We start from the raw sequence: 16,723 nt of genomic DNA, 5'->3' as shown, positions 1-16,723 counted from the left end.
TTTGAATGTTTATAACAATATTTTTTGGTTCATCACCCTGTTCTTTCATAAGACGAGCAATTTCGGAAGATATTTGAGAAATCTCGTATGCTCCGGTGAGACTGTTATCGTTTTGTATCCACTTCCCGGATTATAACTAAACTTGTCATTTTTCTCGGTTATATTAAATAAGGTATTATAAGTCTCCATGGACAATAAAGATGCCTCATATTCTTTTGTTGTGTCAAGTTGTAGTGGGTATGGGAATGAAGATGTGTGGTCGCTTGTTGTGAAATTAAAACTCAGGATTGTGCTTCTCATCTTATTTAATATGAGTTAAAATGTCTTTATATTGAGATTTATTAATTATTTTCATGTTCATCAACTGGTCTAAAATGGCTGATGCTTCATTAAAACAATTGTTATTTCCAGCCTTCTTACTGCCGAACAACAATAACAGTCTATTAACTAATTGCGATGGGTCATTTGGAAGAAAACTAATACCTGAACCAAGGATACTTAAAGCCTGAATAATGTGTTTCTCCTTCTCATTCTTCCTACTTTTACCAGAAAGAATAACCTTATAATTTAGAGTGTTCAGCAAATCAATATATACTCTATCATCATTATTTTCCATATCCAATGGTTTATCAATATACTTTGATTCATCCCTCACAGTTGAACCTTGTCTTCCATCTTTTGTGAGAAGAAACATTAATCTCGGAGTTAGTTTAACAGGGGTTGAGCAGAACTTAAGAACCTTAATTCATCATTAAATATCAATACCTTTTCTTGAACAAGATGAAATATTGCTGGTTGTTCTGTTGGAATGAGTCCTGCTTTGGTTTTTGAATCCGCTGAATATTCATTGTTTTGAACAGCATTCACAATATAATCAGGGGTTGATTAATCTCTTCCAGTTGTTGAAATAAACCTTCATCATCATATTCTAATTCTCCTAAATGCTCTAATTCTTCCTCCGTCATTTGACTGAAATCTTTTAACATTTGAAGCTTTCTAGGAGTATATTCTACTGTGGGAACTGTGGAAACATCTTTCATTTTTCTTGGGAAGTTTTTAAAAGTGGTTTAAAAAATTTCTCTTGTTTTTTTCAAATGCTTCTTCGCCCGTTAGTTTCTGTCTGCGTTTCTTCTTTATGTCTTCCTGTTGTTTTACAACTTTTGAAACCAACTCTTGATGTTCCTTAAATCTTCTTGCTCTTTCTTTTGTATCCATTTATTTATTGTAAAATATCATTTAATGAATTGTAAAGATCAACAGGGAAATTTTCCTTTTCTTCATCATTCAAGTAGATGTGTTCAAATAAATCCTTTTCTTTAAATATTTCATCAAATTCTTTATTAACATTAATGCGAGTTGTAATTTCTTCTTCACTAATCCTTGCATCTCTGCTTTTCATACGTTTGTGTTGAGTTTCTTCATCAACATCAAAACCGAATGATAAAATCTTCACTCCGCTCAGATATTTAATAATTTGTCTCGTTCCTTCTGGATTAGTTTCTAATATCCCAACACCACCAGATTTTAGTTTCTTTAACTCACTCTTACAATGTGAATATTTTGTTGTACCAAGAGAAACCTCCTCAAATATTTGTCCTTCATTCCTCAATCGCATATGTTCCTCCACTGAAATATAGTGATAATCTTCACCTTTTACTTCTCCAGGTCTTATTGCTCTAGTTGTTGTTGATACAATGCGTATCACGGGGTGTTTTTTAAGTAAATTTACAATATTCTCATTTGTACTACACAAGAACCTTGATTTATGAAAGTTTTTTCCAGAAGCAGATTTACCCACAAGATTTATAATAATAGTTGTCATTTATATATGTAATTGTTTATAAAACAAAAAATATATCCCTTAATATCTCATCTTGTTTCACAACAATATATTTATATTTTTCAGTCGTGTGCTTCATATAATCCTCAAATTTCTTTTTACTACATAATGTAGAACAATTATCTCTCCAAAAATTATTGATATCTATTGAATTTAACTTGAATAAAATAAAAGTATTAGCATTGTTTCTGATGGAACGACGAGGAAGTTGAAAGTACGATTGACTAAGATAAATACAATTACAAGAAGAATGTCTCCCTCTTGTGTAGTAGCTGTCCATTACCGTTTGGTTTCTCTCATTAACACAATCATCAAAGATAACGAGGTTCTTTTTGATTTATCCAAATCTTGGGGAGACGGTATATCATCCGTATTATCACTAAGAATACAAGTTATAAGATTTGATTTCTTTTTACATCTCTGTGTATCACAAAATAGTTGAATTATATCTTCAATGTTATAATCATTTAGGTTTTTTTGACGTTTAAATAAACCTATTATATCTTCTTTTTGAAGACCAGCATTAAAACCTTGTGAGAGTAGTTGATACTCTGGTTGAAAACTCGACTTTGTGAAAATTATTAAATTATCATAATCTAAAAAGTTGGGAGTGAGGAGCATTTTTAAAAGTAAGCAGGTTTTTCCACATCCACTTGAACCAACTATGAGACATCTTAATGAATTTGGGAGATTTTTATGGTTGTTAAATTTTATCTTATTTTCCCAAATAGGTAAAAAATCATTCATTTATATATTTGAAAAACAGGTTATTTAATTTATTATTGGCTTTTTTAGAAACTCTATATTTTATCCTAAGTTCAGGTTTAATTTCAAGATAATCCATTATTTTATTTATACAATATCTTGTGTTGATATTTCCCTGAAAATTACATCCATGAATAATATACAACAACAATCCTTTGAACATTTCTCTTATACGTTCAGTTTCTTCCCTTGTAAGGAAAGGTGTGTTATCATCCTCATACTTTACATTCATTTCTCTAATCAATCTTGTAAAGTAATTCATTTTTGGTGTAAATCTAAAAGAATTATTTTCCTTTTTATATTTTTTATTATCATTAATTAGAAGATAATCACAGAATATACATTGTTTATAGGCTTTTGACTCTGTGTTTAATCCCTGTCTTTCACACGCAGGACAATTCTCAAATTTGTCATATGGAGAATCAGGAAAGTCTAGCATATTTATAAAGTAAAACTTTACTTAAACTGAAATTCATCTATACTTTTAGTTGTATATTACCATCGATATCGATATACTTTTTTTCATTATCAGATTCAACGACAACATTTTTTATATTAAAGGTAATTTTAAAATTATCGTTAACTACTATTGAACGAAATGTCATTTCACCTGATATATTAACATCCTTTATTTCATCAAGATTTACATCTTTAGGGTTGTTGAAAAAAATACAAATTTCTCCTTGCATATTACAGATGGTCTTATCTTTTCTTTCTAAAGCTTCATCCATAAGGTTTTTGTTCTTTGATACTTTTTCTTGTTTCATTGCTTTTTCTAGTTTTGAATATATTACTAGAAGGAGAGGAGAAACTTTTGTTAGAGATACTTTAATTGATGTTCTACCAGGTATACTAAAAGCCCTTCCACTGAAGGAAATTGAAGAACTCATATTATTTACCATAATAGTTTTTATCCAATAGTTGTTATATTTATCTTTGTTCAATTTTACATCCTTGACATATTTCTCAGTATCTTTAACAGATGAAGAGATTGATTGAAACTTGTCTTTTGTGTCTTGAAACATTGTATTTATTAAGTGAAAAAGTTGGAGGATAAAATGTTTTTAAGCACAGATTCACCTATAAATTAAACGAAATTTTCATCAAGAAAATTTTAGTTTAAGCAAAGTTTTATTCTATAAATATGGTGAATACAACGTACTGCGATGTTTGTAATCACGAATATAAACATTATAGAAAACACCTCCGAACCAACAAACACACATTTAATCTATTTCATCAAATATCTCCTCTTGAGTTGGAAAGAAAACATTGTGATATCTGTTCAAAGGATGTTTTGAAGAGTAGTTATAATCAACATCTTCAATCACAAAAACACAAGAAAAATGAGTTTAAAGTAAAGGGAGACTATTATATTAAAAACACTGATGAGGCATTTAAAGGGCATATAAAAATAAGGATTTTTCAATTTGGAGAACCCAGTCCATCATCAATAGCTGAATCAATTGAAATAGTGAAACCCGATGTTGAAAAATTTATTAAAAAGACATTAAAAGAAATAAAAACTTTAAAGTTTTATATGGGAGTGAAAATGAATATGAAAAGACAAGATGAAGAACAAACTCCTTATATGAGAACAGATCTTCATTTTATAACATCATTTCAAGATTTTTTGAATAGTGGGGTTTATGAAGAACTATCAAGACAAGAGGAGGATGTTGATAATACAGTGGTAGGAAGTGGATTCAATATTAAAAAAATCATCTTTTTAGATATACACATTCTAAAATCAAACCCTCTTAAAGCTTCTTCTTATATTGAATTACCAAAAGAAATAAAACTAAAGAAGGCAGTTGTTAATATTAAGAACAATGATAATAAATGTTTTCTCTGGTCTGTTCTTGCTCACTTACATCCACCAAAATGTAATTCAGAAAGAGTAAAACAATATATGAAATATGAGAATACCTTGGACATTAAAGATTTTAAATTCCCAATGCCATTAACAGATATTCCTAAATTTGAGAAAAAGAATAATCTTTCTATTAATGTATATGGATTAACGGATACAAACAAAGTTCAAATATTAAAAATTTCAAACAACTATAAAAATGAAGAAACACACATTGACCTTTTATATTTTAGTGTTGGAAAGAATTCACATTACACATACATCAATAATTTATCAAGATTAATCTCTTCTCAGGTATTCAGAACAGCAAACAAAATATATCCTTGTAAGCGATGTCTTAATTCATTTCATACAAAAGAACGATTAGAACAACATTCAAAATATTGTAGTAATCATAAATCAGCTGTAATTACAATGCCTAAACCTGGTGAAAAGATTTATTTTGAAGATTATAATAAATCTATCATGCATCCATTTGTGATATACGCTGATTTTGAATGTATCCTTAAAAAGATAAATACTGCTTCTCCTAATCCAAAAGAACCATATACAAATAAATATCAAAAACATATTCCTTGTGGTTTTTGTTATTATATCAAATCATCTGTTGGAGAAAAGTATAACAAACTTGAACATTATCGTGGAAAAAATGCTTCACAAGAGTTTGTAAAACGATTAGAAAAGGATTGTATAAGACTCACTAAATTAATGAAAGAAACAAATGAACCGATGAAATTAACCAAAGAAGAAAAATTAGAATTTAGAATGAACAATATCTGTCATATTTGTGAGGGGAAATTAAGGAGTTTAAAGTTAGAGACCATTGTCATCTTACTGGTAAATATAGAGGTCCCGCTCATTCCTGTTGTAATCTTAATTATAAATTACCTTCTTTTATTCCAGTCTTTCTTCACAACAGCGCCAACTATGATACACATCTATTTATAAATGAACTTTCAAAAACACCAGGGAATATTTCTGCTATAACAAACACAAGTCAAAAGTATATTTCATTTTCAAAAATGATATTCACAAAACCTATAACTCGTATTAGGTTTTTAGATTCTTACAAGTTTATGGGAACACCACTAGCCTACCTCGCATCAAATCTAAGCTCCACAGACTCTTTTCCAAATCTTAATTCATTCTTTCCAAAAGAGGAAATTCTCACTAAAGAGGAAATTCAGATTAAAGATGAAATTCTGATTAAAGAAGGAATTCTTACGAGAGAGGAAATTCAAACAAGGAATGAAATTCAAAGTAAAGAGAAAATTCTTACAAGTAAGGGAATTTATCCTTATGATTATATGGATTCATTTATGAGATTTAAAGAAACACAACTTCCTTCAAAAGAAAGTTTCTATAATAACCTTTATGAAGAAGAGATAAGTGATAAGGAATATAAACACGCACAAGAAATATGGAAAATATTTAAGATAAAGAACCTTGGAGAATATCACGATTTATATCTAAAAACAGATGTTTTATTGTTAGCTGATGTGTTTGAAGCTTTTAGATCACTCTGTCATAATAAAAATTGTTATGGATTAGATCCTGCCCACTATTTCACAGCTCCTGGTTTAGCTTGGAGTGCAATGTTGAAAATGACAAAACAAGATATAGATTTAATCAGTGATGTGGATATGCTTTTGATGATTGAGAAGTCCAAGAGAGGTGGAATATCACAAGTATGTTCAAAAAGATATGCTAAAGCAAATAATAAATATCTCCCAAATTATGATAGTGAAAAAGATAGTAATTATTTGATGTATTTTGATGCTAATAATTTGTATGGATGGGCAATGTCTCAATCTCTACCTTATGGTAAATTAGAGTGGGTGGAAGAAAAGAATTATGAAAAGGCTTTGATGAATATTGTTATTTCTTCTCAAGAGGAATTGAATGACGAAGAAGAAGGTTATTATTTTGAAGTTGATTTGAGGTACCCGAGTGATCTTCATAATAAGCATAAAGATCTTCCTTTTGCATGTGAGAAAGAAACTCCAAAGAAAGAATGGTTAAGTGATTATCATAAAAGTTTTAATATTAAAGGTAAATCAACAGAAAAGTTATTAACAACATTCTATGATAAAGAGGGATATGTTTTGCATCAGAGAAGCTTAAAACAGTTTTTGAGAGAAGGATTGAGAGTAGCTAAAATTCATAGAGTTTTAAAATTTAAACAAAGTCCTTGGGTGAAAAAGTATATTCAATTCAATACAGATATGAGAGCAAATACAAAAGTAAAATTTGAAGGGGACTTTTATAAATTAATGAATAATGCTGTATTTGGAAAGACTATGGAAAATGTTAGAAACAGGCAAAACATTAGATTCGCAACATCTTGGAAAGAAGCTTCGAGATTGATAAATAAACCAAGTTTTGAGAGAGAAGAGGTTTTTTCAGAGAACTTTTCTGCAATTCATATGAAAAAGGAAAGTATTGTAATGGATAAACCAATTTATATTGGAACAGCAGTTCTTGATTTATCAAAGATATTGATGTATGATTATTTGTATAATGACTTAAAGAAAGAGTATGGTGAAAATGTTTCATTGTTGTATATGGATACTGATAGTTTTATCCTAGATATAAAAACTGATGATGTTTATGAAGATATGAAGAAAAATATTGGAGTATATGATACAAGTAATTTCAGCAAGAAGAGTGAGTTATTTTCCAAAAAGAATGAAAAGGTTATTGGTAAGTTTAAGGATGAGTTGGGTGGAAAAGTAATGAGTGAGTTTATTGGATTGAGAGCAAAGGCATATGCTTATAAGTATGGTGAACAGATTGATAAGAGGTTAAAGGGAATAAAGAAATATGTAATAAAGAAATCAATAACTTTTAGAAATTATTATAATTGTTTGATGAATAAGAAAGAAGAATATAGGAAAATGAATACAATAAGAAGTTATAAACATAACATATATAGTGAAGAAGTAAATAAAAAGGCATTAGGAGCCTTTGATGATAAGAGATTTATTTTAGATAATGGAATAGATTGTGTTCCATATGGATATTGTATGATAGAGTGTATAAAATAGATTATGTTTTAACGATGGGAAGATGGGTTAGGGTTTTTAAGGGCTACCGCCGCGTTTTTTCACAATATATAAATGGTTAAACCAAGTATTAATCAAACTAAAGAGTGGAGAAAATCTCAGTCTTGGTATATAAATGGAAAACATAATGAATGTGAAAAATATCAAATAAGTCTTATTGAAAAAATAACTAAAACAAAGGTAAATAAAACAAATAAGCGAATTAATTTAAAAACTAGTAAGTTAGAGGATGTAAAGAAAAAATGAATATCCTTGAATGGACTGAAAACTTTGATGGTTATCAATTGAACAATGAAAAAACAATTTACTATAATCTCAAAATGATATGTGGCTCAGGAGGTGGTCAAACAAGAGCATTAAGAGAAGTTTATCATTTCGTAATGGCACAAAAGGGGTATCTTAAAAAATATAAAGATTCAAATGTTTTGTTTGTCAATATTTTAGATGGGGATTATTGTGCAAAGAAAATTAAACTATTGAAGGAATTTGAGAATGAACAAATCTTTATAGGTTCAATGAGTGAGCTGTTCAACCCCCAGGTGTTCAATTCAATGAGGTTCAACCTCCAAGTTAAAAGGGGAGACAAATAAATATACCTTGGGATAAAAAGGGGGTTTATTTTTAAGGAAAAAAATATAAATCGCTGAAAATCCCCCATTCATTTACATGGGGAAAAGTGAGCCAGAATCAGTATTCTTACCCTACTTATATATATATATATATATATATATATATATATATATATATATATATATATATATATATATATATATATATATATATATATATATATATATATACTGTTACTGTATATTTTTATTTCAGTGAAAAAAAGAACTGGTGTATATACCGACTCGTTACCGTCAGTCTGGCCGCATATTCACCTTAGGCCCCCTGCGGTCCCCCTGCGGTCGCCTTGTGGGCACCTTGAGGCTACCTTGAAAATTCTATGGCCGCCGCAGGAATGCCCTTAGGTCACCATGCGACATCAAATCAAAGACCGTACGGCACCCCCATGTTTTCGATCTCCACAATTTAAAAATATGCCGTGCGGCTACCCGAAAAATAAAAACATATGTGGCTGCTACTTTTTGTGACCGTGGAAATATTGCGGCCGCCGTATAATTGCTAGTGGCCGCAGATTTTGAAGACCCCACGGCCGCCATGGCAAATGTGACCTAGGCCTTTGGTATATCGACAATTCGGCGATTGACCCTGTAGTGCAGGTAGAGTGCGGACAAGGTTGTGGTGTGGTTAAGAACACACCCGTGGCTGGTTTTCGGCATTGATCCGGCAAGTCGCGACTGAATTGTTTGTCCGGTGGGCGTACGGCCGCTATTCGTAAAACGCGGTCGTTCGCATGCCGGCGGGCGAGAATTCACAACAGTATTATATTATAAATTATATTATATATTATATACCACCTTTGTATTATATTATAAATTATATACCACCTTTGTATTATATTATAAATTATATAACACCTTTGAAAGCACCACAAAGCAGGTCGCTGTGCTTGCAACATAGGCGAGAAAAGAATACGAAAACACAACTGCTATTTCAATACTTTATTTACACGATTTTTAAAGGGTGAAAGGTAATTTTTATTCCGTTTTATTAATCTTTTTTAACAATTTCGCAAAGATTCGTATTCCCATCGGCAAAGCAACAGGTCTTCCGTCTGGTGGCTTTGAAATTAACAACCAAGCAGCTTGGTGAGCGCTCGCCAAATGGATTAAGCACTCCAACGAAATGGTTGATAAGGAATGGCCCGCTTGACAAGCGATTACTGATCGCCGATCAGTTATATTAATACCATGCACTTGAAGACACCCAAGCGAAGTCTCAATGGGATAAATGAATACTTTTTTCGCAGTCGGAACCGCTGCTAAGTTCGATTCTGGAGCTTAAATTTTGTAATTCGGTTTCGTTTAAGAGATTGTTGAGCTTATGGCATGTGCGGAAATTATATCAAGCCACGAACGCTGCCGTCTCCGGGCGTTTCCAAGCATTGCAAAGTATCCAGCGATTCCATAGGTATGATGAACAGGCATTCGATGATATGTGAGGAAAGTGAAAACAAAAATAGTCGTTAAGAAATCGTTCTGGCCTGTTCCAACTCAACCCATTGTTGAGCAGGTGAAAAAAAAAACGGTGGCTGAAGACTTGCAAGCTGACAGAGGGCTGACCAAAATGGTGTGCCACCATCTTGGTGAGGCTTATTTTGTTTTGTTTTTGTGATGAACACCCCCTAAATTATCTTCATTGAGGAGAGATGGGGCTTCATCCATTGTTGGGAGAGCAGAAGCAGCATACCCAGGGTAGAGTGACCTGGTTTGAATCCAAATTGATGATCAGAAATGAAAGCCATTGGAGAAGACGAAAGATGTAATGTCTGATGCTATGATAAATTCCATAACCTTGCTGATGATTGGGAGACGGCTGATTGGTCTGTAGTTGCGGGGATCTGTTTTTGCACCTTTTTTGTGCAGGGCAGTAATGTTTGCTGATTTCCAAGCAGATGCTGGATGACCTTGAGCAAATGAGATGGTGAATAGAACAGAGAGAGGGTGAGCAAGAGCAGCAGAGCAGGTTTTTTGGACACGTGGGCTGTTGCTGTCTGGACCGGTTGCAGAATCTGAGTCGAGGTTTGACAGCAAGCTCTCCACCTTGTCAGGAGAAAAGGACACAGAGTCCAGGGACAGCTGGGAGCAACTGGATAAGGTGGGTACAGAAAGTGATGGGTTTGGGACACAAGATTTAGAAACAAACACAGAGTTTAGGCATTCAGCCTTTTCACATGTGATGTCAGCTGTATGCCCATCTGAGGTAAGGGAGGGGATGGAGGGGGAACATGCAGACAAGGGGGAACTAGAAGGGCACTTGGTGAAGCACACACCTCCACCACATAATGCCTGATCCACGAGAACATATCAGGCCCAATACATTTTTGAAAGATCATGCTATACAGGACAATATCGTTTTTGGCCCAATCTCTCAATGGTGAAGAATCACTTTAATAATTAAATAATTATCTTATCCACATCCGGATTTGGATTTTCAACAAAATTGAAATAATTCGTCCTAGTCACGCACCCAACCTGTCCACCAAGTTTCGTCTGAATCTGTCCACAACTTTTTGAGATATCCTGCACACAAACAAACAGACAGACAGAAAGCAGTGAAAACATAACCTCCTTCACCTTCGGTGGTGGAGGTAACAAACAAACAAACCCTGTTTGTTTGTTTGTGTGCAGGATATCTCGAAAAGTACTGGATGGATTGAGATAAAATTTTGTGGGCAGGTTGGGTGTGTGACAAGGAGGAAGTGATTAGATCTTGGTGAAGATCCGAATCTGGATCTAATGATTTTTAAACTGATTCTTCACCATTGAGAGATAGTGCAAAACCGATAAAAAGCACAGTATCTCAAAAAGTTGTCGACAGATTCGTACGAAACTTGATGGACAGGTTGGGTGCGTGACTAGGACAAATTGATTCGACTTTGGTGAAGATCCGAATCCGGATCCAGTATTTATTTCATTTTCAAAGTGATTCTTCACCATTGAGAGATGGGGCTAAAAATGAGATATTTATTTATTGGGCCTGATATGTTCTATTGGATCAGGCATTGCATGGCGGAGGTATGCGCTCTACCGAGTGCCCTTCTAACTTTTAATATGAAATGTGCAAAGCCAAGAAATGATTGAAACACAATGGAGTGGAGTTTCGTCTTCTTCATTTTGGCTTCGGTATCGGCTTGAGCAAACTACTTTTTATTTCCAGTTTATTCTCCGAGTTGTCTTTATTTGTGACACCCAAATCTACAAAATATATCAGTGAATGAAAATTGGTTCTACTTTAGTTTTGCCGAATTGGCCGAAAACAAGTGAGTGGAGAGTTTCTTCTTCTTCATTTTGGTTCTGGTATCGGCTCGAGTGTGCGTTAAATGCAAACACAAATTAATATCTCCAAAACATTCATTGGGTCCAGAATGGAACATGTATGGCAAAACAATTCTCGCTCTTGTTATGCATGAGTTCCCTTTCAAGGAACTTCAATGCAAAAGGGAGGCTGTTAGGCCCATCAAAAATGAGTATTGGTTGATTGTCAGTGCTCTATCCTTTTTAAATGCTGAGCATCAAACAAGCAAGTAAGCAGCACGTACCATTTTTAAAGTTTTTGGTTGGACTCAGCTGGGATTCGAATCACCGACATCCCAAACTCAGAGTGAACACTCCAACCAAAAGTACCGGAGTCTTGTAAATAAATAAATAAATAACACATCTTCAGACTGCGTGGACCCGATCACCACAGATTGAAGTCGTGATATGAGTAAATTCCGAAGACTGGTTAAAAAAATGAAAAAGGTCACACCACTGATGGGACTTGACCCCACAACCTTTGAACTGCTACTTCCTTTGAATTGCTACTTCCGCCTGAAGTCTCATCGTTTAATCTGATATACAATGCGCAACAGAGCTACCTTTACCATTGTATTCCCTCCACTTCCTTGCCTTTCTTCCCCCCTCTAATCATCCTTTCTTCTATTCCTTTGTTCAATTTAAAACATCTGATTTCAACATCACACCCTCCCCCACCCCCTTGATGTCGGGGTCTTTCACAATAGTTTTTTGTTTCCCCAATGCTTTGAATAAATACCAAATTCCTTGATTGGGGAAGATAAGTTGGTGTGGGTGCAAGTGTTGGGTTTACCACTATGTCCTGTTTGGAACTCTTCCAGGTAGTTTATACCCGCTGAGAAGTCCCAGATCAGTTTAATAATCCATGTGTCCACTGTCGAGAACACTCTTATTTGCAGGTTAGTTTCCTCCCCTCCTCCTCTTTCTCTCTTCTTGTCATTCATTCCCTTACTTGTTTCTTCCAAATGTGACCCACTGCTTCACTGTCAGTTAATTCCTGTTTTACCCTCCGTCACCGCACTCTCCCATGAGCCTTGATTTTGTATGGAAAAGGAGAAATTCCCATTGTCTTCTCAATGGTAGTAATGACAAGAATTTGGAACATAGCCAGAGTGCCAACAATAGCTTGACTACTCTTCATGAAGGACACAGTGGAAACTTTAATCTCCACCAATTAATGCTGGTAGGTGGGACACTTGGTTTAACTTCCATCTGAGGATGGCACAGACATTGATGTGCCCCTTGCCTGCAAAACACCAGGATAGCAGTTTATAGCTGGGTGGAGATTTGAATCCATGCTCGACAGCTCAGAGGTAATTACCAGCTCGAATAATACAGTACTATAACAATTCTAATATTTGGAGCTTTAAAGCATCGAAGCATTGCGCAGTTCCTCTGTCTCCAGGCCCGGATCCTTCTTCAATATGTTATAGTTGAGAGCTGGTCTGCCCCACTTCAGCCTTCCATGTTTAGGTGTCCAGAGTATAAGATTGGAAAAGGGTTCATTTTTGCGGCGGGAGCAGTGCCGAGCAATCCTGTGATGTCTTCTTCTAAGTTTAACTGGCAGCCTTGGAAGAGAACCATAAATCTATTTATTTATCATATGTTCAGACCAGTGGACATTGAAAACTGAACAAAGAAGTCGAGTATAGCATCCATCAAGTCCCTTCTTGGAGGTCACAGTGAGGGTCCACATTCACTTCCATAAAGCAGGACAGACTCACTGCTGAGATAGTGTCGACTTACATATTATTAAAAGTTTGTTGCAAGCTTTCTACGCAGCAGCTTTCCTTTTTTGATATCCTGAACAGTTGTGTTAACCCAGGAATCAAGATACTTGAAGTCATTGATTGTCTCAAGTTGTATTCTGTCGTTCAATCTGTTTGAGACGTCTCTCGACTGCCGTCTTGATGTGTGTGGTTCAATGAGCCAGTGGGTGTAATGGAAGAATATTGTCACGTCAGAGGCTCGCAACCGCGATATATCTCAGCGCCGGGACCTTGAGTCCTGCGAATAGCTGAAAGGTGTAACGTCAAACTGTGTTCAATAACCAGTTCTTATCCTAACTTACCGTTCCCCAAGGTTATCTCGGTGAAGACGGATTTTGGCGGTAGAACGTACATGCGAGAGGCGAAAGTTGGGAAAACGTTTCTTTATCGTAAAAATGGGGTTTATTTACAATGAAATATGGTGATAAGTGGAGACTGAACAACCAAGAAGTACAGACCAGACTTTGTGGTCGATAGACACAGATAGGGTTGAGGGACATACAAACTTATAAACAATAAAAATAAATAAAACACAAAAGCCTCACCCAACTATGGCGCCATACACCAGACTCTTCTTAACAAAAGCGAGACAGCAAGGACTTTCAAAGTGTATAATTGGCGGTCGGCGGAACAGGAGAACGATCGGCTGTCAGTGGAAGAGGAGCACGATCAGCAGTCAGTGGAAAAGGAGCATGACCGGCAGTCAGTGGAACAGGAGCACGATCAGCAGCTAGTGGAAAAAGAGCATGACCGGCGGTCAGTGGAACATGAGCACGATCGTCAGTCAGTGGAAGAGGGGCACAATTGGCAGTTGGTGGAACAGGAGCGATTGGTGGTCTGTAGAACAGGAGCATGATTGGCAATCAGTGGAAAAGGAGCATGATCAGTGGTCTGTAGAACAGGAGCATGATTGGCAATCAGTGGAAAAGGAGCATGATCAGTGGTCAGTGGAACAGGAGCATGATTAGCAGTCAGTGGAAAAGGATCACCATCAGCAGTCAGTGGAAAAGGATCACCATCAGCGGTCAGTGGAAAAGGATCACCATCAGCGGTCAATGGAACAGGAGCACAATCGGCGTTCAGTGGAACAGGAGCACGATCGGCGGTCAGTGGAACAGGAGCAGGATCAGCAGTCAGTGGAACAGGAGCACGATCATCAGTCAGTGGAACAGGAGCAGGATCGGCGGTCAATGGAACAGGAGCACGATCGGCAGTCAGTGGAACAGGAGCACGATCGGCGGTCGGTGGAACAGGAGCACGATCGGTGGAACAGGAGCACGATCGGCGGTCGGTGGAACAGGAGCACGATCGGTGGAACAGGAGCACGATCGGCGGTCGGTGGAACAGGAGCACGATCGGCGGTCGGTGGAACAGGAGCACGATCGGCGGTCCGTGGAACAGGATCAGGATCGGCGGTCCGTGGAACAGGATCAGGATCAGAGGTCAGTGGAACAGGAGCACAATCGCAGTCAATGGAACAGGAGCAAGATCGGCGGTCGGTGGAACAGGAGCACGATCACAGTCAGTGGAACAGGAGCATGATCGCAGTCAATGGAACAGGAGCATGATTGGCGGTCGGTGGAACAGGAGCACGATTGGCGGTCGGTGGAACAGGAGCACGATCACAGTCAGTGGAACAGGAGCATGATCGGCGGCCAGTGGAACAGGAGCACAATCGCAGTCAATGGAACAGGAGCAAGATCGGCGGTCGGTGGAACAGGAGCACGATCACAGTCAGTGGAACAGGAGCACGATCGGCAGTCAGTGGAACAGGAGCACGATCGGCGATCAGTGGAACATTAGCACGATCAGCGGTCTATGGAACAGGAGCATGATCGGCGGTCAATGGAAAAGGAGCATGATAGGCGATCAGCGGTCTTTGGAACAGGATCATGATCGAAAGGTGCTACCCACATCCCTTGTTTATCCGTCCCGTTCTATTTTATCTCTCAACTTTGCCATTGGTGTCCCCTTTTTCTTTCTCCTGTTCTTTTTGTTGTGTTGCATCCTCATCCTTTCTGTGTTCTAATTCTTCCATGAGTCTTGACTTTGTATACACAAGAAAAAGAAAGTTGGAAGCAAGTTCATGTTTATAAATGCTTTGTAAGGAAATACATGTTAAGAATGATTGACTTGTGTAATATGTCATCATCCATACAATAATACGCTTGTTTGTCTGTCCGTGTGTAGCATTCCTGTTCACCCATTGGTTGGACAGCTGGCCTGACTCCATCCACAATTGTCCACTATAAAATTCTACGGTCACCATGTTGTTGCTATGCGAAGCCAAAGACATGTTCAGAGCTGTCATATTCACAATCGCCATGCACTCCCTGTAAGTTTTCACTTCAGTGTAAAGTGACCAAAGCGACAGTTCAAAGAATCATCAAATATTGAAAGATTGGAGCCGAAAGGAGTCACTGGGCTTGTGAACATCACAGTATGTGTAGTCCTCAGTGATCGAAGCAGCAGTCTGTTGTCTATACACCACCCAAATAACTACGTGCATTATCCGAAGCAGGGCTTTCACCATGGAGGTGATGCAAGTCCTTACTATTATTAGCCCCAGTTTGACTCAGTCGAAATGGCGGCTTATGGATAATTTGCTCTCAATTTTCATGTCCGTCCGTCCGTGCGTCTGTCTGTGCATGCATGAATGTGTGCGTCCACAACCATATCTCGGACATGTATGGACCGATTTTATTTATACTTCACACAAAGAAAACACATAATGTTATACATATGCACGTCTTTCTTTTTCGACATCATATCCAAGATGGCCAACTGGTGGCCATTTTAGTTGTAAAAATAAAAACCCGGTATCGAGCACGTCCTCAACCATTTATTGAACATGCATTTACCCATCTTGTTCAAACTTGGCACACAAATAAAGAATGATGGCTTGCATCAGGAAGTCATTTTTTTTTCAGATCAGATCCAAGATGGTTGACTGGCTGCAATTTTACTTGTCTAAAATCTGATGTTGAACACGTCCTCAACCATTTCTTGGACAAACATTTACTGATGTTATTCAAACTTGGCACACAGGCAAAGAATGAGGGACTACATGTGCGCGTCATTTTTTTTCGAGATCAGATCCAAGATGGCCGACTGGTGGCCATTTTTGTTACGTAAATGTGTCCCAAACCATTTCTCAGAGATGCATGGTGCGATTTTCTTCAAACTTGGCAGAAGCACAGTACGTGATGTCTACACCTGGCGCTCACTTTATTTTACGATCTGATCAAAGTTGGCCGACTGGTAGGCTGGCGGTAATTGAGTTGTTCATAAATATGGACTTATCCTTTAACTCCATTCAGCAGAATTACTAAAACAACGGGGGCTATGACATTTTACGCCTGTTTTTGGTTCACGAGGGCCAGCCAGAGTGACCACTATATTTGTTATGTCTGTGTGTCTGTCTGTCCAGAGCATAACTCCGTGGACTTTGGTCCGATCTTGATGAAACTTGGTTATGTGTTCGATAT

At 36.7% G+C, this 16,723-nt stretch overlaps 1 protein-coding gene across 2 annotated transcripts in view; it reads left to right on the top strand.

Moving 5' to 3' along the window:
• The window catches only part of LOC147027074 (guanine nucleotide exchange factor VAV2-like), a 141,359-nt gene that overhangs the window by 20,567 nt on the left and 104,069 nt on the right, over window positions 1–16,723 (top strand). Inside the window, exon 2 of one of the 2 annotated variants that reach the window (XM_085883231.1) lies at window positions 10,179–10,267. The exons of the other annotated variant lie outside the window; for it this stretch is intronic. Coding sequence (XP_085739357.1) covers window positions 10,179–10,267 — 89 coding nt within the window. The remainder of the gene's footprint in view (window positions 1–10,178; window positions 10,268–16,723) is intronic. 2 annotated transcript variants of the gene reach the window in all.

This window comes from Eptatretus burgeri, chromosome 5, assembly GCF_056783735.1.
Source record: "Eptatretus burgeri isolate ZD-2024b chromosome 5, Ebu_testis_v1, whole genome shotgun sequence".
Classification (NCBI taxonomy): domain Eukaryota; kingdom Metazoa; phylum Chordata; class Myxini; order Myxiniformes; family Myxinidae; genus Eptatretus; species Eptatretus burgeri.
Note: the sequence above shows the minus strand (reverse complement) of the source record. Positions and strands in the feature narration are given on the sequence as shown.